The sequence below is a fragment of the Malus sylvestris genome, chromosome 5 (genome assembly GCF_916048215.2).
Source record: "Malus sylvestris chromosome 5, drMalSylv7.2, whole genome shotgun sequence".
Lineage (NCBI taxonomy): Eukaryota > Viridiplantae > Streptophyta > Magnoliopsida > Rosales > Rosaceae > Malus > Malus sylvestris.
In genome coordinates this window covers 26,136,375-26,164,363 of record NC_062264.1, presented here as the reverse complement: position 1 = coordinate 26,164,363, position 27,989 = coordinate 26,136,375, and the positions used below count along the sequence as shown (strand labels likewise).

Genomic DNA, 27,989 nt, shown 5'->3' with positions numbered 1-27,989 from the left:
CAGGCCGAGTAATCTATAAGCTAACTACGTCCTTCGGTGAATGCGGGCGTGCCAACTCGTCGGCCGAGCTCGGCCGATGAGTAAATTTGTTGATGTTGCGTTGGGTGCACGGCTGACTTCTGTGTCCTGCGATTGCGACCGAGGAAGGAACACGTCTCGGCCTCTTGGGTTCTCGAACCTGAAGACAAGGCTACTATTCTTATGAAGTTCACAAATCGTTGTCGTCGGATTCGGTCACAGTGATGGTATTCGTCAGAGTAAACTCACACCGAATCGACACTAAAGTGTAAGGGCAGAAATACTCAAAGCGAATATAAGTCTTAATAGTGAACGTGGTTCGGCCGTCTGAATGCCGAACTCTAAATCCCACTTGAGAGTATCCAATTATAAAATAACTCGGCGTGCAGTGTGCCGAGCTCAGTAAACTGTAACACCTCACTTTGCCGAGAAGGCTAATAAGATGACCTCGATCAATAAGGATTCGGAAATCCTTCTCGACCAAGACTTGGATAGGTAACCAACTGTCCTCACCGCAGTGCTATTGATGCCAACGGAAGATGCTACGACATCAGCTGATTCTACGGCGACAGAGCTATCTATGCCTACTGAAGATATCACCGGTTGCTTTCACAGTGTTGTTGATGCCAACGGAAGATGTGTCAGCGAAAAGAGAAAATAAAAAATCTCAAGCTGTTGAGAGAATTTGCGCAAGGCAGTTGTGTGTTGAATTGCAGGTCCCCTTCCCGTTGCCATTGCATCTGTATTTATAGGACTGAAGTACTACGCTTGCACGGTCAGATAATGTTGCAGAGTTTAATTGCAACTCTAATTCCTGAAGTTGATCCGCGTCAAAAGCCAAAAACCAGGGTATATCCTTCAAACTGAGCCGTGAGATTTGTTCCAAGACTTTTCAAACTTAATAAAAGTCCATCTAGGCTTATCACATCATATTTCTAGCCCACCTAGGCTTCTTATTTCTTCATAAAAGAAAAACCATCAGTAGCCATGCTTTATTTGACCACCAAAACACCATAGAAAAAGGTCCAGCCTACTTATGTTCCCTATGCCATCATTATCCATGACTATTATATCCTAGACTTGTCACATCACTACCAAAATCCAAGCCTATCTAGGCTTCTTCATAATCCATCCGTGCATGCATCCTGATCCCCTTTTAATATTAGCTTGCAGCATATCCAATCCATACGTCCACACAAATCCCAACTCAATTTGAATTGTACCGCTTGCTTAGGGATATAATTCGCACCTTATTTATCTGCTTAAGAATATGCCAAGATAATTCATATTAAAAGAATAATTATTATGATAAAAACCATAATATTATTTTTTAACAAAATTATCTTCATTTTTCCATCCGACGATCGGGAGCTATGCTCACTCAACGACCTTGATTGCTCGGGGCGATGATGTAAATTTCGGCCCAAACAGAAAGTAACTAATTTTTTTCATTCAACAGAGTTGTTTTGTGAAGGTGCATTATATTAATTCTTTCATTTTTTACACATTTATTTGTACTACATCCCTATAATGTCTAATATATGTGTGGCCTAGTGGATTCTTTCCTCTATTAGAGATGTGGTATATACAAAATGTGGTGAATGTAATTTTACTATGGTGATGAGTGTTACAAAAAACTAAAAAGTAGGTAATAGTTACACCACAATGGCGACAAATGAATCAATATAGATATATTTAAATTTTTATCACTATTTCCTCATTGGCAATACCATTATCACCTAGCAACAATCACCAAAGTAGTCACTAACTGGAGTAGCTATTGCTCACTTTTCTTGTAGTGTCTCCAAAAATTAATTAGGTTATTGTTTCTAATTGATCATAATGTTGATCACAATTTCAGTAAAAATGAGTCGAAATTTAACGTCTACCTATAGCATAGAGGTGATCAACAATGTTATGTTTATCATTATCATGTGTCTCAATAACATCATTTGATTATGCCTCGTATTTGAATCACTTCGCCTTCACACATGAAAATCGTGCATCCCTCCCTTTACGTAAAGTTTTGGTTTGAATTCTTAAAAGTTTTGCAGAATTACTTTACGTAAAGTTTTGGTATGAATGAATTGAATTCTTAAAAGTTTTGTTAAGATCCGTACTAGATGCTGCAGGGCAATATGTTTCAGGGGATAGGATTGACTTCATTGACTTTGACTAACTTTAGCACATTTACTTGAATAGACTTAGGGCGTGTTTACTAAGGGGTAATGAAACGAGCGGAAATGGAATTGCACAGAGTTCGAGCAATTCCCTTGTTTACTAGCGCAAGAGGAATGAAAATCTGGGTGGGACCTAGCTCAATTCGAGAATCACGTTCCGGAATTTCCCGGAGTCGGATTCTCTAACATTTGGTGGTATTTGGATTCCTTGAATTGATGTCCTCCAGCAATCAGACTTTTGTTCCAAAATTGCCCTCAATTCGTCTTCTCCAGAAATCCACCAATTTAGGAGGCGATGGGAGGGATCTGTGAATATGGAAAGTTGTTGGGGCTAGGGGAAGAAGATGATATGGAGGAAAGGGGGAGGCGTGAAGGACCTGTGAAAACGGGAGTTGATGGGAAGGGCTGGGAAAGAAAAGGGGGAAGGCGTGGGAGGGCTGTGCAGGTTGAGGAAAGAAACAATTGGAGACCCACCTCCCGCTGAACAAGTCGCACCCTTTGTCGGTCTTGTCGACGGTGAACGGCAACTTCTCTCTCTTCTTCCATAGCCCCAAAACAAAAGACCCAATTTACCAAATTCCAAAATTTCAATTTTTTGCATCGGAAAAAAAGTTAATTCGGTGGAATGGGGTGGGTTGACTCACCTGTTTTGATGGCGATTGGGTTGGAGCTGGAGGTGAGTTGAAGCTGCTGGCCAAAAATGCAGGTGAGGTCCTCGCCGTAGAGGATGCAGATGAAGAGGATGAAGACGAGAAGGGTGAAGAGGTAGGGAGACAGTTGAGCCTTGCGGAAGATGACCAGAATAATTTATTTAACAAGGACAATTTAGTAATCAAACTAGTTTTAATTCCGATTCAGGAAAATTAGTAAACAAGTTATACGAAACTAATATCATTCTTACTTCGATTCTAGATAGTTTAGTAAACAACTTTAACAAGAATCTAATTCTGATTCCCTCTTAATCCAATTCCTCCTTAATCCAATTCCTCTTCAATTCAATTCCTCTCAATCTGATTACGGATTAGTAAACGAGCCCTTAGCTACGATTCAATTTTGTTCGGAGTTGAGTGCAGTTAGACAAGAAACATGATTGGACCATAAATTATTTTTTAAATTAAATGAAACCTTTTGTATTAGTTTTTTTTTATACAAATTAATAAAAAAAAAATTAATGCATTTTTTTTGTTGAAGAAATTAAGAAATTATTTTAAGTTAATTGTGTTACACAAAAATAAATTGTATATTTTCCAAAAAAAATAAAAATCCTACTTAAACACTAGCTGGCACTGGTTCAGGCTAGCAAGATGGCCGCCCAGGTCCCCAGAAAATCAGGGCACCATAAGTATTAAGTTTCTATTAATATGAGGTTATGTTTCTATTTACATACCATTATGGCATTTTCCATCTAACACCATCTTCTTTAATTTTTTTTTTAAACAAATGATATTATCTACATTAAAGAGGTGGAAGAATCGACTAAGCCTCACAATGGGCGAGCCATAATAATGTGGTTCAAATTCGCCTTAAGCAAGAATCGTTCTTAAGACCTCTCACGTATAAGTAAAATACTACTATACCCCGTATTACTAAGTGGAAAGGAAATGTCAAATTTTAGACATAAAAATTTAATTTGAAGGTTGTGGCACATTGATTTCCTCTTAAATTTTGTTCTTCACCCCGATATGCCAAGTTTAAACTATTATTTATTACATTATTTACTTTTTATAATTATAATTAGTAGTTTTAATACAAAAGATAATAATAAAAATCATAAAAAGCATATTTGAAGCTGTTGTCAGATTTGATAGCAACTCTCCCCTTCTGCTATTACATGTCATGTCATATATGAATTGACATTGTGGTTGGAGAACACTGATTATGTCATTTTTTACTGTTAATATTGATGTGGACTTTTTGACATCTCCTTTGAAAATGCTCCAAGTTCATCCATTATTTTTTTATCTTTTAAAATACAATTTTACCCCTATTGAAAAAACTAAGAGAAAAAAAAAGTTAAGAAACCCACGATTCGTTTCTAAATCAACTATGATCCCTAGTTCCCTACAAGCTCCTCCCACGACTTCTCTCTCCAGCCTTCTTTGAGTTCTTGTTTTTGAAATAAAAATGGGGGGTTCTTCAATTTTTTTTTGGGTTTTTATCACAAATAGTCCCTAAAATTGACCCTCACCATCAAGATGGTCCCTAAAATTAAAAATCAATCAATATAGTCCTTGAAAATAGGTGTCGCAAATCAATGTGGTCATTTCGTCAAAATTCTGTTAAAAATTTCATTAAGTACTGATGTGGCACATAAATTCCAGCTTGATAGTGTTATCAAAGATCAACATCAGTGTCAACAAGCTCGATGGCGAAATTCCAGCTTCTGTTTCTAATTGTTCGTCTCTAGAGTCCCTTGATTTGAGTCGAAACAATTTGGTCGGCAAAATCCCAAGAGGGATAGAGAAGCTGAAACTAGTTTCTCTTCTGAATGTCTCGGAACCAACTCACTGGCCAAATACCTGACAGAATACCCGCCATGGAAACCCTTACAACTTTGGATCTCTCTTATAATAATTTCACCAGTAGAATCCCAACCAGGGTCATTTTCTGGACATTGCCTCGTTTCGTGGGAACCCCTATCTCTGTACCAACGTCTCACGCCCGTGTTCCTTCATTAACAAGAAATCTCAAGACCACAATGTGTTTGGTTCCTCCAGGCTCGGTCTTAGGATCATCATTGGACTACCTGCGGTTCTCGGTTCCCTACTTATCCTACTTCTGGTATTCCTACTGATAAAGGTTTGTACAGGAAGAAATATTCAAAAATCTAGTGGTTGGAGGCTCACATTGTTCCAGCAGCTCGACCTCAAAGTCGAGGACTTGCTACAGTGCTTAAAGCAAGAGAACATTATAGGCAAATGTGGTGCTGGGGTTGTCTACCGGGCAACCATGCCAAGCGGCCTCGTCATAGCAATCAAACAGCTAGTAGGATCATCAAGTAATACAGCAAAAACGGATCATGGATTTGCAGCGGAAAGTAAGACGCTGGGACGAATCAAACACCGAAACATAGTGAGGCTTTTGGGATACATGTCGAACAATAAGGACTCTAATTTGTTGTTGTACGAGTACATGCCTAATGGTAGCTTGGGAAAAATATTGCATGGAGAAAATGGAGGGGAGTTGCAGTGGGAGAGGAGGTATAAAATTGCAGTGGAGGCTGCAAAGGGATTGTGTTATCTGCACCATGACTGTTCACCCCTGATTATACACAGAGATGTTAAGTCCCATAACATCTTGTTGGATTCAAACTTCGAGGCTCATGTTGCTGATTTTGGGCTCGCTAAGTACTTTCATGGAGTAGCAGCTGATTGCATGTCTTCAGTTGCTGGTTCCTTCGGTTACATCGCCCCAGGTCCGTAATCTATTTCATCTTCGATTAATTAATTAAACAATTGTTTGATAACTATTTTAATATTCAGTTTATAGGGTTTTTAGTTTTTTCTTTCATTAAAATCGAAAAATTAAAACTTGTTTGATAACGGTTTTTAATTTTCAAATAAAAAAATATGAAAAATAAAAACTTAAAACCAAAATCTAAAATATGTTTTTGTGAGTTTTTACATTCTGACTTGATTTTGAAATCAGATTTTATTTGTATAAAATTAAAAATGTAAATGAAATGGTTATCAAACCTACCTTCACCAAAACACGTCAAATATAATCAAGTTTCTTGTTAGTCGAGCATCTATCTAGCTAGACCTGTTTTTTGGTCCACTTCCACTAACAATAATTTTTTTTTATATGATGGTGCAAACTTACAGAGTACGGTTATACGCTAAAAGTGGATGAGAAAATAGACGTGTACAGTTTTGGTGTGGTTTTGCTGGAGCTCATAACAGGGAGGAAAGCAGTAATGAACTTTGAAGACGCCATAAACATAGTGGGTTGGGTGAGGAAAACTACCAAGTCGTTGTCCAGTTCACCATCGGTACCAGCAGTGGTGGATCCAAATCTCGCCGGATACCCCTTGGCGGCTGCCATACATTTGTTCAAACTGGCAATGCTGTGTGTCGACAACGACAGCTCTGCAAGACCTACGATGAGGGAAGTAGTTCACCTGTTCAGTAATCCTCCTACATAGTCTTCTCCAAGCATAGTCAATCTTAATTTTGATGTTAAACTGGAGGTGTTAAAGGTAGAAAGGCTACCAATAGAATATCAGCGTGTTAAATTGGAGTAGTCTAAGATAAAATTTTGAAATTTGCACCACTGTTGTATCAGTCTCCACAATACAAACTTTTATTAAAAAATATAATTCAATGGAATTCAGATATTTCTTTTGAAAATTTTAATTTCTTTTATTTTTGGTCCAAAATGAATATTATTCATTCTCTTCACACATTTGAAGCACAAAATTATAATTTTCCCAGTTTGTTCTGATGGAAGTTTGATTGTAACATCGGCGAGTGAATCCACAACAATAAATCCGGGGTTGAGTTGTGAAAGTGATTATTTTTGTTCATTCAACAGAGATGAGTTGTGAAGGTGCATTGTACTCTTTCATTTTGTACACATTTGTACTACATTCCTAACGTCTAATATAGGTGAGACGTATTCATACTAGTGGGTCATAACTTTATTAGAGTAGAGATGTGATATATAAAATGTGGTGAATGTAAGGTTACTTTATTAATTAGATAAAGTGATGAACGTGACAAAAAAAGTAAAAAAGTAGGTAATAGTTGCACCACGGGTAACTATTGCTCACTTTTTATGTAGTGTCTCCAAATATCATTTAGGTTATTGTTTCTAATTGATCACAATTATAGTATAATTGTATCTCTCTTACCATAGTAAAGACTAACGTCTATCTATATCAAAGAGAAAATCAAGAATGTTATGTTTATCGTTGATGTGTGTCTTGGTAACATCATTTGATTACATCTCGTTTTGAATCACTTCGCTTTCATACATGATACACGTGCATCCCTCCCTTTATGTAAAGTTTTGGTATACATGAATTGAATTCTTAAAAGTTTGTTAAAGATCGCGTGTTGGGATAGGATTTGACCTATTGACTTGGACTAACTTTAGCACATTTTCTTGAATAACTTTAACAATTCTGTTAACTTAATTGTTTTGAATGTATATTTCCCAAAAGAAAAATAATTTTTCTATTTAAATACGATCAGAGCCGACTCTAATTCAGGGTTAGCAAGACGACCGTCCGGACCCCAAAGAGTAAGTGGCACCAAAAAATTATAAGTTTCTATTAAAATGGGGTTATATTTCTATTTACACCCCACTATTCATCTAAGTTCACCCCATTTTTACCCCTATCAAAAACTAAGAAACCAAGAGAAAAAAAAGTACTCACTTAGTATTACGATCTAGTGGTATTCTTCTTCACTTGTAAGTAAGAGGTTAGATTCGATTCTAGTCAAAGACGAATTTGAACCACATTATTGCTAGCTCATTGTGAGGCTAAGTCCACCCCCTACCTGTAATGTAGATAATATCGTTTGTTAAAAAAAAAAAAAAAAAAAAGGAAAACAGAAGTAAAGAAACCCACGATTCATTTCTAACGATCAGCTGTGATTTCTACAGGCTCCGCCGTCGACTTCCGGCTCTCTCCCGGCTCTCTCCCGCCTTCTCTGAGTTCCTTAATTTGAAATTTAAAATTGGGGGTTCTTTAATTAATTTTTTTATTCTCTTGTTGCCTAATTTTTTTTTTTTTCTGTTTTCTTGTTGATATCGTGCTGTGGGTCTAGACTTTATCCAACATCAACCTTTATATCACTAACTGAGTGAAAATGAGAGATGAAACAAATCCTCAATGGCAATAATGCTCTACTTTGAATGCTTTAGTGAGAGCGAGGAGGCCCGCATTCATGTTGGTGACTCTGGCGTGATAATGTTATGAAGATCAAAATTTTAAGCTAAATTTTACAAATTAAATGATGTAGATGTTGATGACTAGATTATTATTTCACTATTAATTAACATATTTATTTCCTATTAATGATACATCATTGAGTTTAAAATTTGATCTTCTTAATATTATCCGACTATAAAAACTCTTATCAAAGTATCCTATTTGCAGGGCTAGTTTTGCTTACTTGTTATATAATGGAAACGGCCACGGATTCGATCATCGTGACACTGACTTGCTCTATTATTTATTTTTAACTTTTCATCCTTTTACGAATCATTTGGAGTTTGGTTTAAACAAGTACCGAAAATAATAGCTCAAATTCCTTAGCCACCTGGTTCAATTTTTTTTTTTTTTTGTCAAACCAAGTTACTTATATTAAATAAAAAGACTAGTACAAGAAAAATAGAGCTCAAAATCAGCCCACAACTTAAATACAAACCCAATTGCAAGAAAGAAAATACAGTAAAAAAACTCAAAAAAGAGTTAGCTCATAATTACAAAAAACCTTAAGAGCATCTCCAATTGGGGTCCCTATTTAGACCAAACCTAACCCTGGGCTAAAGGAAATTACCCCATTTATTCCCCCCCCCCCCCAAAACCCAAATCAATCCAAGCCAAATCTTTGGGCTAAATGCTAAAAGCTAAACCCAAGCCAAATTCCCCCCAAGATTTAGCCCACATGTGCGTGGACTCACCCAAGCCCAACCCAATCTTGGCTCGGTCAAGTGCTCAACTCGCCCCACGCGGGTTGAAGCCTTCAACGCCCGACAAGGTGGGACCCACTGTCAGGGCCGCTGTCGGCCACAATCATGAGTCCAACAACTCTTTTGTTCATCTGACGGCTGACATTTTTGGACTATTGGTTGATCCAACGGTCCAAATTCAAATTTTATTTTTTTAAAAAATGTTATTTTAAAATACATTGAATCCAACGGCTGAGATCGAATATAATCAAATCTAACGGTAAAAAAAAAGATTTAACAACCCAAATTTAAATCCAACGGCTAAAATAATTAAAAAAAATTATTTAACTCAAAATTCACCAAAAAACTCTATAAATACCTATGTATTTGTTCAAACCGTGAGAGAGGAAGAGGTCAGCTTTGCACTCTCCGCAGAGCACCCATTAGCTAGCATCCAAAATGCAAATGTGAGCTTTTGATGAGGTGATAGACTTTGTCGGCCTACGGCATCTATCTTCCTTGCAAAGTAGCGGTCATGATTGACAACTGCGTTCAAGATGCTTTCAAAAAGCTCTCTCCTCATCTGAAACCGCCTTCAAAAATCATAAGCAGGAAATCTCGGATGCTCGATGAAATAATCTTTCATCATTCAGTCATGACACTCTTCTCTATCATGCTGAACAAATGAACGCCTCGTGACAGAACCACAATAGCTAGATTCGGCATGGTGCTCATATTGCATAAGCGAGTTTGCAAGTTCAGCTTTTGCGTTCATCATTTTTGCATCCTCTTGCTTGGTATTGTGCCATCTGCGTTGCCCTGCTATGCCTTCTTCTATCACCCACTGATGAGATATTGAGGATTTTTAGGAAACAAAAACACTTTGAAAGTTGAAAGATTGGTGAATATAGAAGATGATTGAAGGTTGAAAGATTATGTGATCAACTGATATTCAACTTATGTTTATATAGAAGATGATTGAAGGTTTCAGTTTCATGTGTGTAGGTTTATGTTTCATGTGTTTCATGTGTTTCGTATGTATTTTGTTTGTGTTTTGCGTGTGTTATGTGTTTCACATGTGTTTTGTGTGTGCTTCATCTCTATCATGTGTTTTGTATGTATTTTGTATGTGTTTCGTGTGTGTCATGTGTTTCACATGTGTTCTGTGTGTGCTTCATCTCTATCATGTGTTTTGTATGTCCTTCTCATATGCATGTGCTTCACACGTGTTTTGTATGTGCTTTACATGTGTTCTGTGTGTCTTGTGTGTTTTATGTATCTTGTATTTATACATCTCTATCATGACTTTCATATTCTTCCATAGTGTTTCATGAGTTTCATGTATCGATTTAGTGATTTTTCAATATTTATCAGAATTTAAATATTTTTAGATTAAAATGTTCATAAAATTAATTTACGATAGTCTACATAATTTTTTTAAAAGTAAATTTAAGAAAAAAATTAGCCTAAGTTCATTTTTTAATAACTCGGGCTAAAATTTTAGGCTAGAAGGGTTTAAGCAGAAAAGCTGTTTATGGGCTAAAAACTAAATTTTTTGGGTTAAAAAATTTGGCTTTTAGCCCAAAGGTTGGAGATGGTCTTAGGGACTCCTACCACCACATTTGAGTACTCATTTAAGGACTTAAAGGGAATCTTTGTGTCCCTAAAGGAATATTGCCTCCAATGGGAGAGTCCTTAATTATAGTAGAATCCCTAGATTTGAGGTTTTTACAATTTTATGTGATAATTTGATTAGGTGCACATTTTTGCTTATGTTAACATTACGTTCTCGTAAAATATTTTTGTGAAAAAATATTCAAATTCTAACACTAATTTTTTTTCTTCACAAAAACGTAACTAGAATGAGTGAATTGAGTACGAGTGAACTGAGTATATGAGATGAAGTTGAGGTAAGTTTCGGTTAGATAATTTGGTATTTATAGGAATGATGAGAGAACAAAATGAAAGAGTAACCCAAATTGAAAATATTAATATTTCAACGGAAGTATTATGAAAAGAGAAAACAAAAGAATTTGAAAACCAACATGAGAGAGTAACCTAAATTGAAAGGGTTTTTAATTGGAACTGTTGATCTTTCAATGGTAAAAAAAATTAAAAAGCAAGAATCAATTTGGACCTTCCATTTTAAACTGTTGAAAAGAAAAGAAAAAAAAAGACAAGGTTATATGACTGGGACCCACACTTTCTTTTTCCACTTAAATTGTCCTATTAGGTTCACTATTTCAGTCCCTATATATGGGTACATACACCAAGTATTCGGCGAGTTCCTATACTTTAGGGACTCACTTTCCGATCCATTGGAGATTCATTTTGTCCTTATATTTATTTTATACTCATTTTATACGGTGGTTGTCCCTATATAGGGACTCAACTGGAGATGCTCTAAATTTGGAGAGGAAACATCAGCGTCTAACAAGCCAGTTGCGCCACAATCGCAAGGCCGCCACAACCAAGAGAACAAACCAACAAAACAATTGCACCAACATAATATAGGGGTAAGCAAGCCACTCACGCATTGAGTGCTCCCATAATCCTATCAAATAGTCTTAAAAACACTTAAACAACACACAACACCAAAGTGCGCTACTGAAGAGAGGCCTCCGATAGGTTAAGTAGCAGAGGTTGATTGTTGAAGACTTGTGACATCACTAACATGAAATGACAACTGAGTAAGAAAGAGACATGAAAGCCCAAACTTGAGACAAAAACTCAGATGAGGGCACCAAATCAAGGGCCAAAAAGAGAAGATAAATAAAGACTATAACGATAAAAGACTAAAAGGAAAATGAAAAGTTGGCACAAGGCCCCGAAATCTTAGAGACAATCCTATTCTTAGCTCATGTGTGTGTAGTCTTAAGATTTTACGCTCTTGAATGATGATTATCAAACAGCCCCTTAACGTCTTTGAGTGGATTGATTGACAAATCAATTTGGAAGGAACATTCTAGTTTAATAGGATTTGTGATCTTAAAAAATCCCAAACACCAACGTCCGAAACTCCAAGCAAGCAAAGGAGGCTACTACATGAGGACCTCAAAATGAGATTCATCCTTAAAAATCTCATATTCTTTTGTTGTGATCAAGACCTAGTGCCACCATGAACACGCTGGTGTGGTGGGTGTGGAGCAGTCTTGTCATTTTTCTTTTTTTTTGTTGGTGGGAGTGGTGTGTTCGTATTTCAGGGTACTTTAGTGAAAAGTGTGTTGTTTTTTGGAAAAATTTAAAATTCAAAATTTTAATGAGGTGTAGATTGAAATTGGAGTGAACGCAAAAAAGAAAGGTGGTGGTGTTTAATTTTTTATTTTTTATTTTTTTTAACAGACAATAGAATAATCTACATTAAACTCATCAAAACTATAAAAAGGATGATTCAAATAGAAAAACTCGGGTTCAAAGACAAATGTTTTTAATTGAGTGAGCTACAAATCACTTGCGGTTGTGGTGTTTAAATAGAAAAACGTCATAAAAAGACCTGGGTGTAGTTTGTTTATATCCATTTGATTCAATGATTATTTTACGTTCTCCTATTCCTTTTAGGAAAATCCACTCCCATTTTCCTATTGGGATTAGGAAACCGCCGTAAAATGAAAGCACATCCAATCCTAATCCTCAATTATAAATACAGACTTGTCCCTTCCATTAATTACGTTACAAGCTACAATTCCCATCTCTTTCCGCATTCGATCACTCTTTCAAGTAGGAGTTGCTTAGAAAGCAAGTTAGGGTTTCCAAGTTAGAATTCTACAACTTTGGGATCGGAAAGATGGCTTCTCTAGTTATGCGTCCTGCAGAGGCGGAGCAATTCGACTTCCTTCAACTCAGGCAGCAACTGAAAGAACGCATTCGCATGAAGAAATCAGAAGGCTCTGCTGTTGCTCATGGCTGCTCGGTTAATAGTACTACTGATGATAACAAGAAGAAATTTACTTTCGACAACTTTGGATCCTTCTTTGGCCCCTCGGAGCGTGTCATGGCCAAGAGAGTGCACGAAGAGATGAAGGATTTCGTGCCGGAGTTGAAGCAGTTGGCGTCTAGGGTTCTAAATTCCGGTGACAAGGCTAAAACCGCTGCAAATAGCCGTGTTATTAGCACAGCATTGAAGTGTAAAAACCTAAAGGAGTCCCGGGATTACTCCTTTTTGCAATCGGACGGTGCAGAAATTCCTAAGCCTTTGAAAGGAGGAGAGCCTGAAGAAGTTGGCAAAACCAAACACTCCTCGGCAAAGTCAGAACCTTCTTCAACAAATCAATGTAGCATGAAACCAATGCCGAAACAGAAAAAATCTGTCTCGAAACATCCCATCAAATATCGCCTGAAGGAGGAGCGTCCGGAGGATGTCATTGGCAAAGCCTCCTCGGCAAAGTCAGAATCTTCTTCGACAAAGCAGGGCTTGAAGCAAACAAAGCAATCTGTTGAGCCGAAAAGTACAGCAAAACCGATGCCAAAACCGAAAAAATCCATTTCAAAGATTCAGGTCAAAGACCCTGTGAAGGGGGAGCAATCAGTTGATGTTTCTTCTGTGATCCAGGAGATATTCAGACACAATCACAAGCGCCCTAGGGCAGACGATGATGGTGATGATCTTGCGATGGTGTCCAGTTTCGATGACATACTGAAGGAAGAGAGGAAGAGTGCAAAAATTGCTAGGGAGGAAGACGAAAGAGAGCGGTTGCTGCTCAAACGTGAGGAGAAGCAAGAAGCAAGGTTAAGAGCAGCAAAGAAGCTCAAGATTAAGATCAAGTTTTCCAAAAGCTGATGTTGCATTTTCTGATTGGAGATATAATTAGGGAATTGTGAAAAATGTTTTAAAATTACTAATTAGATTTACTAAACTTGTTTTAACAAATATAGAAAGGGATAGACTGTGCCATGAAAAATGATTAAATTTGGTGGAATTTTAAGGTACAACGGATACATCAAGAAAAATACATGTACAAGGATAACTTGTCAATCAAATAAATAGGTCAAAATTTGTTGCACCTTACAAGTGAAGAAAATCTAGACCTATAACTCTAGCGTTGTAGCTCGAAATCAATCTTATAATTCACGAGCATTTTCCTGCCGCCTTGAGAGAGTACATTTTGGTTAACAGCACTTGATCCGCTGTCGTTTTACCAGACTATCTTCGCATTCTTTATCTATTTTCCCATTCTCATCAGCGCTTTCGTTCTTTCGCTTACTGTCTTCAGACTTGAACGTCCAACCGAGAAACTGAGACTCCGAGTCCGAGAACAGAGAGGTCGGAGCTGCTTTGTAGTATGCTAGTGGAGCCGACTTTATTCTTCGTCTCACCTGCAATATAGAGTCAATGCAGTGAACTAAAATGCCTCTGAATGAAACCATCAAATTAATTGCACAAGGCATACTAACAGTAGCTTTCTACAACTTAACTTCTTGGGATGCAAGTACCAGTTTCCACTATATTTTTTTTACTTTTAACGATAAATTCCTGGAATGCATAAATTCTAATATATACTCGAGGAATTCCGAGACAAGATAACAATACCTGCTCTCCAAATATTGTCGCATATGAACCTGAGCTAAAATCTCCAACGGATATCTCAGTAGTTTTGGCTCTAACTGTCAAATCATTCTCGAGTGACAAAACGAACCTAAGAGCAAACAAAAAGATATCAGGAAAAGTCGAAAGGTTTAAATGACCATACAATAATCACAAATGAGCAGGACTCGAGCATGAACCTTGAAACAGCAGGGCAGTAGTGGTGACGGACGGTATCGATCTCCCCCAGTGAACTTCCTGTTCAAAAAGAGATGAACAAGTAAAAGTTATTTTATAAGTAAAGCAATTAAATGCAAAATGCAAAAGATTTGGTATGAGGTAATCACATTTGGGGGGAAATAAATACTTACTCATGGCATTTGATTTCATAGGATCAGTTTGTTCATTATCAAAAGGATCAATGCCTGATTTTTTTATTGAATTATCTGCCGAACCAGTTACGGTGCCATCCGCGCCATCAGCAACCCTCTGTTCTGCTTCTGGATCATCTTTCCCAGTTTCACCGCCACCTCCCTGTACAAACATCAATCTCCTCATATACATCAATGAAACAAGAATAACAAAAAAATACTCACTACGTCAGATCGAGGATGGTAAATTCATTGACAAAGAAACAATTAAAGATTGTCTTCATACCCGATTCACCAAGCAATTGAAGGATGTCTCCGTAGAAGATTATGAACCAGTGCAATAATAACTAACGCTCCAGACAGAGGAACTGAAAATGATAGCCTACTCAATGTCTTGGCAAAAGCCGCAGCCAAATATGCAGGAAGAAGTGGCGATTTTAAGCAAGCATCTACAAGCTGCAAATCAAATAGAACAATTGTAAATTAAGTTAATTAACCAATTCGTTCAATCTGAATATTCAAAACCAATTAGTCCTATATGGCTTGTATTATAGAAGTTTAACTTTAGACCAACTGTTACTGCATTAATGATTAGTATTACCTGAAAAAACTTTGATCAATGTTTTGCCAGAAAAATAGAGTGAACCAGTAATGCATAAAGTTTCTCATAGAAGTTGGGGTACTCTAAACCATGTTGCGTCATGAGGATGAAAAGACTGCTAAGAGCCATGACGCTGATAGCACCACCAATGTCATACGATCTAGTTAAGAAGTCGCTGCACATAGTCAATATATGAGATGTCATATGATTTTATAGAAAAGTCACAGAAAGCTGTCAAGAAATGAACTACAATCAAAGTCACAAAAGACAAACTGAAAACATAAATAAAACATGTTTCGTAAGTAAATTTACCATAACAAGACAGGGTTAGCTAGAAAAGGAATGACTGCCTGATGGAGTGTGGCAAGAACCTGAGCATCAAAACACAGCCTGGTAAGAAAATTGTAGAGAATAAAAGTAGAAAACTATCACTGCAAGGTAAACAGATTTAACAGACATAAACTAGAGGAAAACGGCATTTAGTCTTTTTGCTAGAGGCTAAAGAGGCAGAAGTCACAAAACCAAAACGCATGAGAAGTGCAGTAGCATAAAGCAGATACTGCCTCTACATACTAGAACAGCTTTCCAGATATAGAAAACAAGTATAATTCTAATTAGAGTTGAGCTGTGAAGAGATTCAGATACAAGTGGTGAGAACTAATGGAGTAGCGCGTATGAGTCTTACCTCCTTGTACACATCAACTGGAAGTGGTAACCTTAGAAATGATAACCATGCTTTAGTAAATTTTAATTTCATCTTTTTGGCAATATTGGCTGCAGACAACACCTGAAGACATTGTGAATCATTAGGAATCTAAAACTTTAATATCATAAGAAAAGTACAGATGAGAACTTAGTGAACGAAATGCACAATTAATTTTGATAGTTGCGTTGACACATCTATATTACGTTATCCTTATGCTTCTCAGTCTTGTGCTGTTTACCATCTGCTTTCAGATTCCCAGAAAGGTCTTCATATTCACCTTTATACAAAAATCTCATCAATAAACGAAGAAAACTTAAAAGCTCAAATGATCACAAAAGTAAATACAATAGGAAACAGGGAAGAAACTAGTGCTTATAGTTATCACTTGTCACCATGTTAACTAGTCTGAAATTCAGACGCAAGGCATGCAGATACTCAAAAAAAAACAAAAAAAAAAGCTAAGCAATCATACAGGAAAACCACACATTCACTCACATACATCACTGTGTACTTGTGTGGTGAAACTATGAGAATAGTCTATTAGAAGAACCCTCTTGAAGCAGAAATGGCAGTAAATTGTCCAGACTTGAAGAGACTTTTCTCTCATGCCATCATTTAATCAAGAAACATACGAAAAAAGAAAAGAAAGATAACACTTCCTTCCAATGTTTATGGAAATAATTATCCATATATTACTCACTCATTCCACTACTTATACAGTCAAATGAACTGAAAATAGCATCTTTACATTTCATTAAGTTAATAAGAATGTTGGGCAATAATCATGTTGGAGCCCATAGCAAGGACTGACTAACTGATGCATACTCTATTTTCCGTTTTGGTAGGTGATTGACTTATCCATCATCATTAAAAAAGTCTTCCACCAAAAGAAAAAGTATTAAAAGGAAGCAAAGTATGAGGTCAACTGCTTAATTACTGAGTGAGAAGGCAGGGAACACTAACCCGATCCACTCCACATCTCATGATCAGTTTTATCAACTGAGCTTTCCAGAGAGGGGATGTGTGATATCAAATAATGAATCTTGTGAATTAATTGATCCATGCTGCAAGTAAATAATTTTAGCCATCAAAAGCTATTAAGTTAACGCATTAACATACTAAAGAATCCAACACATATGCATGCTAAACATAAATTCATTGACTCGATTACAAAATAAAAGAATAGCACAGATGAAAATGGACTTTGAGTCAAGGAAGAATCCAATATTACATAAAGGTATACAAAGATCCAAGTAACGTAAAAGTAAAATGTTTAATTCCAAGAAATCTTGATCTGAGACCAAAACATCTACACATATTGTCAACAATCTGCATATGCAGAATGTAACAATAACTTCAACACTTGCCATTATGTCTGACTCAATCAGAGCACAGAAGGCAACACATTCTATATTAGGGTCATGTACATCTCTTAACAAGAGAAGTTCAATGAGAGAATAAGAGAACAGAAATTTCCTAAGCGATAGCGTTATACTAACCTTTCCCTAGGATGCTCCACATCTTTACCGTCTGTCTTGATGTTTTTATCCTCTAAGAGGGAGATAGAAATGAACAAACCTACTAAGTTAACTATAACATCGCCACTACCCTCACTCGAAAAGATGAAAAACATAAGTTTTTGCAAGAAACACAGCAGAAAGTACCAGAAATCCCATTTGCATCCAGAACTTTGGAAAGCTTTTCCAAGCTAATGTAGGTAAAATAACTGCAAGAAATAGATGCCACAATTATTGCACTTTTTAAGTGGCCAGTACCACAAATTTCCACAATAAAGGTTCCAACAAATAATAGAAGTCCTAAGAAATATCATAATTCCTAAAATCAATGGAATGTGATCTTACCGGACATCAATATACTTGAAATACTTGGATGAGAGCAAGTCTAACAACAAATCAACTGGTGACGTAGTGTAAACCTATCAGCGATAACAAAAAAAATTATAGCTTACTATTGAAATTACAACAGAGAAATATGAAAAAATAAAACTCAAACTAAGCTTTCGGAGAATCAATACAACTTACAATACTACGAAGCAGCCTATGGTACATTGCAGAGTGAAACTTTCCACCATTTCCGAACATCACAAACTCCATTATCGTGTCCAACACCACCTCCTAATCGCATTCAGAGAATCGAATTCTAAAATTGAAATCGTACTTATACAAAAACAAAAGAGAAAAGAACTGACTTTCAATAAATCGAAAAGCAACCCTGAGAGCTTCATCGGATTGCGTAGAAAGCAGGACCTCGACGAGGGCCTCAACGAGCTCGTCGAACTTGGAGCGGAGCCAGGTCAGGTATATGAAGTCGGGGTCGTCGTGGGAGCCATCGGAGTCGGGGGCTTGGAGGAGGAGGAAGGGAGGTCGGGGAGGAGAGGGGTGAAGAAGGACTGGAGAGAGAGGAGGGACTCGACGATGTTCTGAGGTGGCGAGGCCGGGGAAACGAAGGAGAGGAGCTTGGGGAGGTTGTTGATGTGGGCCCGAGACGAGAGGAGCTCGTTACCTAGGGTTTTGAGGTCGGAAATTTTGGTGGCTTTTTGCTTCTGCTTCTGCTTCTTGGAGAGGATTGAGGCCATGGCTGCTTCTGGTAAAAGCTCGGCGGGACGGAACTGAAGGGGACTGTGTGGAGGAGGGTTTAGGGTTTTAGGAGCGAGAGAGACGACTTCAATTCACTTAGAACGACATGTCGTAATAGGTTGGTATGTGTGTGTGTATATACTTTTTTTGTTTTTTTTTTAAATTAACTGTGTCCCCGGGGCATTGCCCTCAAATTTGCCTTCTCGACTTTCAATTTGATTCTTACGCACAATTTTTCAACAACAAAAAAACATATCAAATCGCTCCCAACGATTAGATGAATAAAAATGTTACTTATTTTTATAGACGAAAACATTTAAACAATTAGACAATTTACATCAATAATTTCGTTACATAAAAAGCTTATGGTAAGATCAACTGAACAAATCAAATTCAATTCGATATATATCAGAAAGAAATTCAAGTAGTAACTACTACTACATCTTCTCAAGCCATACATATTAGAAGTACAAAGTTAATTGCACCTTACCACCATTAACTGCAATGGATTTGGCCTAAGGAACAAGTTTGTTCATTTCTTAGCCGGCGCCGTCCCCGCGTCACTTGCTGTTCCTCAACTTCCTACTGGACTTCCAGTCACCAATGTGCTCAGAAGTATGACAACGTGTTGGTTTCCAAAACCCGCACGAAGCGGGTGAATCACAAACGTAGCAGTAGCACATTTCGCGGTAGCTTTCATGAGGCGTTGTTTTGAAAAGCAATTTCACACAGAGGTGCCTTGAATGCGGATAATCTCTAAAAGCAGCCCGCCCTCTCCCACCAACAACAGAAATATCATCGGAAATCACGGATAATTTGGATAGCTGAGTCAGCGGCTCAGATGGGTCGAAATCTAAGACGAAACAGTCCTCCACAGTTTTCCAATTGTTTAACATCTACATTGCTTGTGGCACAAGGAATGCTGGAAGAAGACGAAGATCGAGTTTCTTCATTGTTGCCACTCTCCTTTTTAGTTCTTGCTGTTGTCATCCTCCCTATGTCGCTTATGATTGCGTCCTTATGTTTCCTTAATCATACTGTTTTTAACCTGATTATCGTTCAGGAATGGTTTTCCGTCCAGTACTTCTAGCAAGGAGGAATACCAAGTCTCCAAATTTAAAGGGCTACATGACGACCTCTTTATCTCCGGCATGAAAGTTTTCATCTCTTCGTTCAATCTTTTCAACATGACAGCCTGCCAGGGGCCAAAGTGGGATCCAAAGTTGTCGAAAGGAGATTTCTTGTTATCGTTACTACCATAGCAGCCCTGAGCAGCAGCAGAGCCTCCTAATTTTTACATGTTATGTTCTCTAATGCTCTCTTTCATTTGCTGCCTCAGCTGGAGAAAGAACTGCTCCGCACCAGCAGGATGCGAAATTTCAGCAGCCATGTTTTCCCGTCCCAAGAAGAGTTAAATTTCAAATTTTGAAACCGTAACTTGTTCTAAAAGCAACTAGTTCACTTCACAAAAGGACAATGACCCAAAAAAAGGGTAGATACTTACGGATTTTTCCGAATCATTAACCCAATAAACACAAACAAAAATACTTGAAACTTCTACTCTTATCAATAATTTCCTTAAAGATCTTACATTAAGATCAATTTCCTTAAAAAGAACTTGATATTAAGGAATTGAAATCCAATTACCTGAATAAATGAAATCTCCAAAATCTAAATGGAACAACATCATGTTTTGGATAATTTGATCTTAATCTTCAGCTTCTTTGTTGCTTTTAATCCTTCTTCATGCTTCTCCTCTTGTTCGAGCAGCAACCGCTCTCTTTCATCTTCCTCCCTGGCAATTTTTGCACTCTTCCTCTCTTCCTTCAGAATGTCATCAAAACTGGACACCATCGCACGATCATCTCCGTCATCATCCTCCCTAGGGCGCTTGTGCCCAAATATCTCCTGGATCACAGAAGAAACATCAACTGATTGCTCCTCCTTGGCACGGTGTTTGACCTGATTCTTCGAGACAGATACTTTCGGTGGCATTGGTTTTGCTGTGCGTTTCAGCTCAATAGATTGCTTTGTTTGCTTCAAGCCTTGCTTTGTTGAACAAGATTCTGACTTTGCCAAGGGGACTTTGCCAATCACAGCCTCTGGATGCTCCTCCTTCACGCGATATTTGATTGGATGTTTCAAGACAGATTTCTTTTGTTTTGGCGTTGGATTTGTGCTACATTGCTTTGTTGAAGAGGATTCAGACTTTGCAGAGGAGGTTTTTCTCTTGCCAACTTCTTCAGGCTCTCCTTTAGACGGCTTTGGAATTTCTGCACCATCGGATTGCAAAAAGGAATAATCCCGGGACTCCTTGATGATTTTACACTTCAATGCCTTGCTCAAGGGGGCAGGACTCTTTGCGGCGGTTTTAGCCTTGTCACAGGAATTCAGAACCCTAGACGCCAACTTCTTCAACTCCGGCACGAAATCCTTCATCTCTTCGTGCACTCTCTTGGCCATGACACGCTCCGAGGGACCAAAGAAGGATCCAAAGTTGTCGAAAGGCAATTTCTTCTCCTCATCATCAGTAGTACTATTAACCGAGCAGCCTTGAGCAGCAGCAGAGCCTCCTGATTTCTTCATGCGAATGCGATCTTTCAGTTGCTGCCTGAGTTGAAGGAAGTCGAATTGCTTCGTCTTGGCAGGACGCATAACTAGAGCAGCCATCTCTTCCGATTCCAAAGTCGTAGATTTCTAACTTGGAAACCCTAACTTGCTTTCTAAGCAACTACTACTTGGCAGAGCAATCGAATGCGGAAAGCGAATGAACTGGAAATTGTAGCTTGTAATGTAATTAATGGAAGGCTAAAGTCTATTTATAGTTGAGGGTTGGGATTGGCGGTGCGCGGTTTAGGAATTTTTCCTAATCCCAATAGGATTGGGAAATTGATGTCCTAAGAAACAGGAGAGTATGTAAACAGAGACATTTATTTGTTTATTTTTCTTAAATTCAATTTATTTAAGGCTTTTTAACCAAGATGATTCCTGAGAATGACATAATTCTTCATTTTAATTTTTGAGATTTGACATCATTAGAAGTGGTCTCTAAGTTTGTCCCACCCTCAATCATTTTAATCCTTGCGTAATAAATCTTCGATAAATAAGGATCAAATGACAAAAACTGACGAATTTTTGTTGTTGTCATTTTGGTCCTTAGTTTACGAAGATTTTTCATTAAGGGTGGACAAACTCAGGGACAAAAATAAAAAGATGTCCATCTCAAAAACCATTTTGGCCAAAAAAACATTTTTTTAATGGAATAGACAATATTTTTTACTCGGTTAAAATATATTTGGATAAGTGGTGAAGCCCTAGTGATATTGTGTTCCAATTTCAAACCCTCCTCTCATATAGTGTAAATTAGTGTAAATTATTATTTGTCCTAACAAAAATTGAGTACGAAAATGGTCATTTTCTTTTTCTTTTACAAATTTAGTAAATTAACAAAAGTAGGTAATGACACTTTTTCCATTGGTCCACAAGTTTGTTAAAAATTAAATAAATAATAATTTTAACAAAGAAATAAAAAGTAATATTTTGGACTTCTGTATGCTACTATATGAGTACATTTTGTCAAAATATCATACATCTCAAGGATTAGGATTACAATACTCTTTCAGAAGGGAATGGTATCTATTAAGGGCAAACTGAATATGGAGACTGCTACATGTTGAATGGGGTAACTCGGTAAAGTTTCCGAAAAAAACTCAAATTACAGAAGACTGAAGACATAGCCGGCTGCAGAACTCAAATCACGAAAAACGCACCTGGCTCTCATCTAGGTGTAGTTAGCATTGGTTATCGATTTTGGTATGAGTTGCGTTTGTGCTTCAAGAGCATGGACCTCAAAATCTTAAACTTTGGAAACAATGTTTTCTCCTTGTGAACTCTGTAAGGTAACCAAGAGAAGAAAAATCTCAGATACTATTAATTTTTGAAACTTCAGAACTTTGAGCAGAGAAATAGCGGCAAGTTGAACCATACTAACCTCAACTTTGCATCAAGAATCATTAACTCCGAGCTGCTTGAGAGAATCTGGACCAACAAGGAATATACGGTGTGGGATATGGTACCGGAAAACAACTATTCCTTTATATGCTGTCCGTGGCACACCATCCTGAAAAACGAAAGAAACACAAACAAACAACTCCAGATGAATAATTTAGCAACTGGGTTTAAAGCTAGGCATTTAGAGCATTTTATTTCCAGAGCTACTTGCATAACTAATGGGGGCAGGACTTATCGAATCGAAGATTCTCCAGAGTCTCATAAAATCAAATGCATTATTCCTTAACCTCAATGATAATTAAAGGAAGTTACACAGTAAAAATGAAAAATCACCTTCCACTCTTCAAAGATACCAAACTGGCTAGCAATGTATTCGAAGTCCTGCTGGTCCGTGTACTGTACGCGAACATCACCACCAATGTTGCGTGCCTTTAGTACAAGATCAGATCCACGGATAGGTTTAGCTTTTTGCACAATGTCAGCAAAGTGCTTTATATACTTGTCCTGCAAACAGGTTGAAATATGTATTGATTATAGATGAAAAGAAAGAGCATTCTAACCAATGTATTAAAGCATCCATTACCTCCATCAGGTAGCTCAAATCCATTGATTTCCAGTCAACCTTTAGAAGCAAAAGGTAGAAAAGAGTAATTCAATATGAAAATGTTGAATAATGATAAGGACAAACATAGATTAGATGGAATGATACAGAAGAGAGATTAGTAATTACCGGGACATCATTTAGCTTGATTGGCTCAAGATATTGTTTGAAAAACTGTCCCAGACTAGAACCCTGCATAAAATTACAAGTCATGAGAATTGAAGCATGACAATTTTCACAATCCTACAAGTGAGGGGGAAGAGACTAGCACTACTACATTCTCAAGCCATTGCACTTGACATTTGACAATATCACTTAGATTAAGTTAATCAGAATGCAAAACAACTATATAGGGATTACTTAAAGAAACTATATAGGGCAATATAAAGATGGGAGGAGAAACAAAGAACCACTTTAACTCAGAACTTTATGAAAGTTGTTCCTCTAACATTGTTTGCATTTTCAAGAAACAAAGGACCACTTTAAGATAACTCGGAACTTTATGAAATTTATTCTCATAACAATGTTTGCAGTTTCAAGGAACAGATAACCACTTTAAGATAATATTTCCTGACTTTTTCCGGGAGAGATATTAAATAAAATCAGTGCAGAAATCAATACACTAAATCACTGAATTTATACAAAAAGTAAATACATGACTGCATGCACTATATAACGCTTGAGGTTGGGAAGCAATAAACAAGAAAAAGTAAGAATACATACGTGTTCTCCAAAATTATATGTTCTGCACACTTCTGGCCGTATAAATTGTCGACCTTTATGATTTTCTTTTAACCTCAACCAGTCATCCCAGTAAGTGAAGCATTGTGAAAGAAAACATTTAGAGGATATGGATCTAAATTCTAACAGCATAGAGAAGTGTGAATCAAAATAAAACACATTTCAGCAACAAGGATATGCCTTTGGCCATTTTGGTGATAGCTCATCCCATGTAGATCTAGTCAGCATCCACCCGAGTCCAGGAAAGAAATCCGATCTATAAAGTATTTCTGCACGGTGAATCAGATAGCAGATCAGAAAGCACAGTGGCTCTGAGTTTCTATTTCTGATAGCTGTCAATGTCTTGTGCCCAAACATCAGTGGAAAATACTGAGGATGCATACACTTGTTGGTAAGATGATAGTAATGTAATGTGTTAACTGATAAGGTTAGATAATGTAGCAGAAGACCAAGATGCAAAGATCATTGTCAATCCTTAAAAATAGGAGCAATATGTTACAAACCTACATGAGCCAGGAACCTGAACAACCATGCTTAAATAAGCATTGGTTCTCCCACAAAAACAAAACATTTTCTCTATCCAGTCACGAAGGACAACAAAAGGGGGGTGTCAGATAGTGATCTTATTATTACATTAATGCAATTGGTCTTGAAAAAATAAATATTGTATTATGCTTGATTCCAATCTTAGGAAGATTAACTTGAAAAATTAACAAGAACTCACTAGGATCATGCACAAACTGCTTTTGCCCATTGTCATTCCACGAGGAAACGGCCATGATAGACCTACCACAGTTCAATATACAAAATTAAAAAAGTGAGGAAAAGTCAGAATTTCTGGAGTCCAGAACATTTATATAATACGTATTCAAGTCATAAGACCTCGGATTCATCTAGAAGACATACTTATCCTTGTCAAGAAGAGCTGCTGCAGCCTCAAAATAATCGAAAAAATCGGGAGCAATTTCCATATCATCTGTGTTCAAGGATGATGGATTGTGTCATACTTATAGTGGAAATAAAATAAAATAAAAAGATCCAAAAGATATTCTGTTTTAACCTTCAAGTATGATTACGCGGTTGAAGTTATGCTTGTAGAACAATCCATCCAGTGCCCATTTGTAATGAACTAAAAAAAAGCGGGATATAATAGTGAGATGTAGTAGTGAAGCTAATACAACTGAAGCAGCAAAGAATCCTTACGCGCAATTTTGTAGTATGCAATCAACTCCCCAGGTCTTTCAGCATGAACTGGTTCATAATCCAAATGCTGCAATTCATTGAAGTCAGAGTTGATAGCCATCCTGGTGTGCTTCCAACATCAAGGATACACAGTTTGATTATAAATGTACAACTTACTTGCATATAGGTAAGCTGATCGTAGCTCAAAGCCTTTTGTTTGACAGCTGGATGCGATCCATCCTAAGAAAAATGAACCCCGTTGAGCCATTGATTCTCTACTAGATAAAATCTAAAAAATAACAATGACACCCATAATGTTTTACCATATATTAAGCACATGATACCTGGGAGACAAATAGAGGAAATTTTGATGCAACGGAGCTCTGATATCTGGATATTAGAATAATTAGGCCAGTGAGTCAGTAGTACAAATTTAAAAACTGTGATGTGAGGTGTAAGTACGAAACTTACTTTTTATGTGACAAGAACATGGAACTTACTTTAAAACAGACTTAACGGTCCTTTCCAGATAATCAGCACGATTGCATGCCATAATTACAACTGCGGCCACTGGCACCTGGTTTTTGTCAATCAGCCGACCTAGGCCTTTCCCTGAAAAAAAAAAAAAAGGTGACAAAAGAATAATTTGAGTTCTTTGGAATGTATTATGGCCAACATGGGCTTCAAATGGTTCATTGTCTATAGTTATATGAAATCCACTTCAAATACATTCATCTAGCCTAATTCTGGTTTACGGAAAGGATTTTATAAAATTAAATAGTATAAACGATGAATCACCGAAACCCATGTTTTTCTTCTTCTAACAGACTATTACTATATACATGGCCTGAAAACTAAAAATAAGTAAATGGGGGTGCGTTCACTAGGGAAAAAAAAAAAAAAAAAGATTTTGTCTGATAACCACCTACTTTCAAGTTCTTGAACTAGGACCTTCAGTTGTCCACACTCTTGCTCCAGCCGTTGCTTTTCTTCTACAATTGCAGCAGTCTAGTGTCAGAATTGAAAAAAAAAAAGAGGAATAAAAGAAGTATGTCATCGTCGGGCACAATATAATGTATAAACAAACATCTAAAAGACTCATGTGCTAGAAATATATCACACCCTCAAGGGAAACAATTTGTCCTTGTTGCAAGCTTATTTGATCAATAAGTGTCCTCAATTGAGATGTACACTGGTTCTCTGACTCTATCTGCAAAACAAAAACAGATGTCATTCAAGATAAAGTAACCAACTTTTCAACCGTAGAAGCTTCCAATGTATAAATACGCCTTACGGTTCTGAAATACACGCATGACCCATCTTGTTGGTCTCAAAGTAACATTAAGAAAGACATACAAAGAAACGTTAACATCGAAAATTACACAATATGGATGTGAAATTGTGTAAAAACTGCTTCCTTTGCTCCATTTGTTTAAGCAGACAATAAACTAACAACAGAAATTGATCCTGCTAAACAATGTGCACCTAAATTCTCATCAAACGAATAAATGAAAAGAGTTCACGTTGCAGACGAATTACTCATGAAAACTCTGATACAATAACAGACTCATAATTTCGACATACCGCATCGGCGAGGCGATCAGCGTACTTCGACTGCGTAGTGAAAAGCCGTATCTGCAACCAAACAGAAACACCAAACACAAAGTAGAAGAAAATCGATTCAGTCATTTCTTTCAGCTACAGCAACAACAACAACTCCACATACATTTCAATTCCAAATATTTGTGAGAGAATTAGGGGTTTTGGGGAGCCCACCTGGATATAGATGAACGCCGCAGCTGCGAGAAACAGGAGGAACCGAAAATCGCAGAGAATTTTCTTCATTTTGTTTAATTTTGGTGCGAAAAAAGAAATTACGGGAGCTTCCGATCTCGGAAATCATGTACGAATTTGAATCAGATGGAATTATAAGGGTTACGGATTGCAGAGAATTTTCTTCATATTTTTTGGTGTTCGGTGAATTTTGATCGCGTTTACTTTACTGCCAGTCAAGGTCCACGACCTTGCTAACCTGCGCCGGCTGTTCTTGCACGTTGATCTCAGTGACGACAGTGTCCCATTTTTTCTTTGTTCGGACCAGAAATGTGAAATGGGCTTTCTGTGCCGAAAGAAAGAAGGTAAAATGGGCTTTGAATTTAATAAGGCCCAATGGGTCCCTTTTTTACGACCTCGAACTGCGGATAAATGTTTTTAATTATTTGATTATGACACACCCCAATTCGATAACTAGTTGCACGAGCCGCTGGCAAGAAAGTTAGCCCAAATAGGTTTAAATTTGCCCGATATCTTGTATTTTTCATTTCTTTCAAGTTATTGCTTTGTAGTTGGATATTTACTAAGTATTTAACTTAATTTTACTTAATTTTCTTTCTATTCTTTCATTTTCCTATGATCTTTACATTTCTGTAAACATATCTATGTGAGAATTGCATACTAAATTGAACTAAGAGCCAATCAGTTTGTGGTTATTGTTTGGCATACATAAACAAAATATTTGAAGTCTTTTATAAAACAAGGCATAGAAAAAACTTAACACGGATCTTAATATCATCTTCACCACAATCTTTTGATTAGAAACTCAATCTTTATATATAAAGCCAACAACCTCTTTTGGGGTCACAAGCTTCACCAAAAAGTTTTGGACAAAAATAGCCCCAAAACAAAAAATTTCAAAAGCAACCTAAAATAATGCATGGGTATTTTTTGTCATTTTAATAGTATTTTTTTTATAATTAATTCTTTTTGTACAGTTTTTTTTTTAATTAGTATCTCACATCAGTTGTTCATTAAATATTATTTTCTCTATTTTTAAACAAGT

The 27,989-nt window shown here is 37.1% G+C and overlaps 3 protein-coding genes and 2 pseudogenes across 3 annotated transcripts; 2 read left to right on the top strand and 3 right to left on the bottom strand.

Moving 5' to 3' along the window:
• Window positions 1-4,393: 4,393 nt before the first annotated feature.
• On the top strand, window positions 4,394-6,547 carry LOC126621299 (receptor protein kinase CLAVATA1-like; annotated as a pseudogene).
• Window positions 6,548-12,511: 5,964 nt separating this feature from the next.
• On the top strand, window positions 12,512-13,609 carry LOC126621309 (uncharacterized). Its single transcript, XM_050289737.1, has one exon. The coding sequence runs from the start codon at window positions 12,604-12,606 to the stop codon at window positions 13,594-13,596; it is 993 nt and encodes a 330-aa protein (XP_050145694.1). The 5' UTR covers window positions 12,512-12,603; the 3' UTR covers window positions 13,597-13,609.
• Window positions 13,610-13,705: 96 nt separating this feature from the next.
• Window positions 13,706-18,698, bottom strand: LOC126621297 (protein NUCLEOLAR COMPLEX ASSOCIATED 4-like; annotated as a pseudogene).
• A 1,462-nt stretch (window positions 18,699-20,160) lies between these two features.
• On the bottom strand, window positions 20,161-22,004 carry LOC126621310 (uncharacterized). Its single transcript, XM_050289738.1, has one exon. It carries the CDS (start codon window positions 21,283-21,285, stop codon window positions 20,302-20,304), a length of 984 nt encoding a protein of 327 aa, XP_050145695.1. The 5' UTR covers window positions 21,286-22,004; the 3' UTR covers window positions 20,161-20,301.
• A 137-nt stretch (window positions 22,005-22,141) lies between these two features.
• On the bottom strand, window positions 22,142-27,207 carry LOC126621301 (alpha-1,3-mannosyl-glycoprotein 2-beta-N-acetylglucosaminyltransferase-like). Its single transcript, XM_050289724.1, has 18 exons — window positions 26,927-27,207; window positions 26,735-26,785; window positions 26,273-26,360; window positions 26,080-26,142; window positions 25,651-25,762; window positions 25,495-25,540; window positions 25,328-25,390; window positions 25,172-25,238; window positions 25,029-25,097; window positions 24,875-24,944; window positions 24,693-24,754; window positions 24,148-24,237; window positions 23,951-24,045; window positions 23,357-23,419; window positions 23,210-23,248; window positions 22,960-23,130; window positions 22,607-22,735; window positions 22,142-22,507 (listed from the first exon to the last, which is right to left on the bottom strand). Exons 1-17 carry the CDS (start codon window positions 26,993-26,995, stop codon window positions 22,619-22,621), a joined length of 1,335 nt encoding a protein of 444 aa, XP_050145681.1. The 5' UTR covers window positions 26,996-27,207; the 3' UTR covers window positions 22,142-22,507; window positions 22,607-22,618.
• Between the last annotated feature and the right edge of the window lie 782 nt (window positions 27,208-27,989).

Bases quoted from the DNA above. Each gene is read 5' to 3' on its own strand.
- LOC126621309 (XM_050289737.1), top strand. From the start codon at position 12,604: ATGGCTTCTCTAGTTATGCGTCCTGCAGAGGCGGAGCAATTCGACTTC.
- LOC126621310 (XM_050289738.1), bottom strand. From the start codon at position 21,285: ATGGCTGCTCTAGTTATGCGTCCTGCCAAGACGAAGCAATTCGACTTC.
- LOC126621301 (XM_050289724.1), bottom strand. From the start codon at position 26,995: ATGAAGAAAATTCTCTGCGATTTTCGGTTCCTCCTGTTTCTCGCAGCT. The intron at 25,541-25,650 runs GTAAGTTCCATG...TCTAATATCCAG, and splicing joins ACCGTTAAGTCTGTTTTAAA to ATATCAGAGCTCCGTTGCAT. The intron at 23,420-23,950 runs GTATGTATTCTT...AATTTTATGCAG, and splicing joins CATATAATTTTGGAGAACAC to GGTTCTAGTCTGGGACAGTT.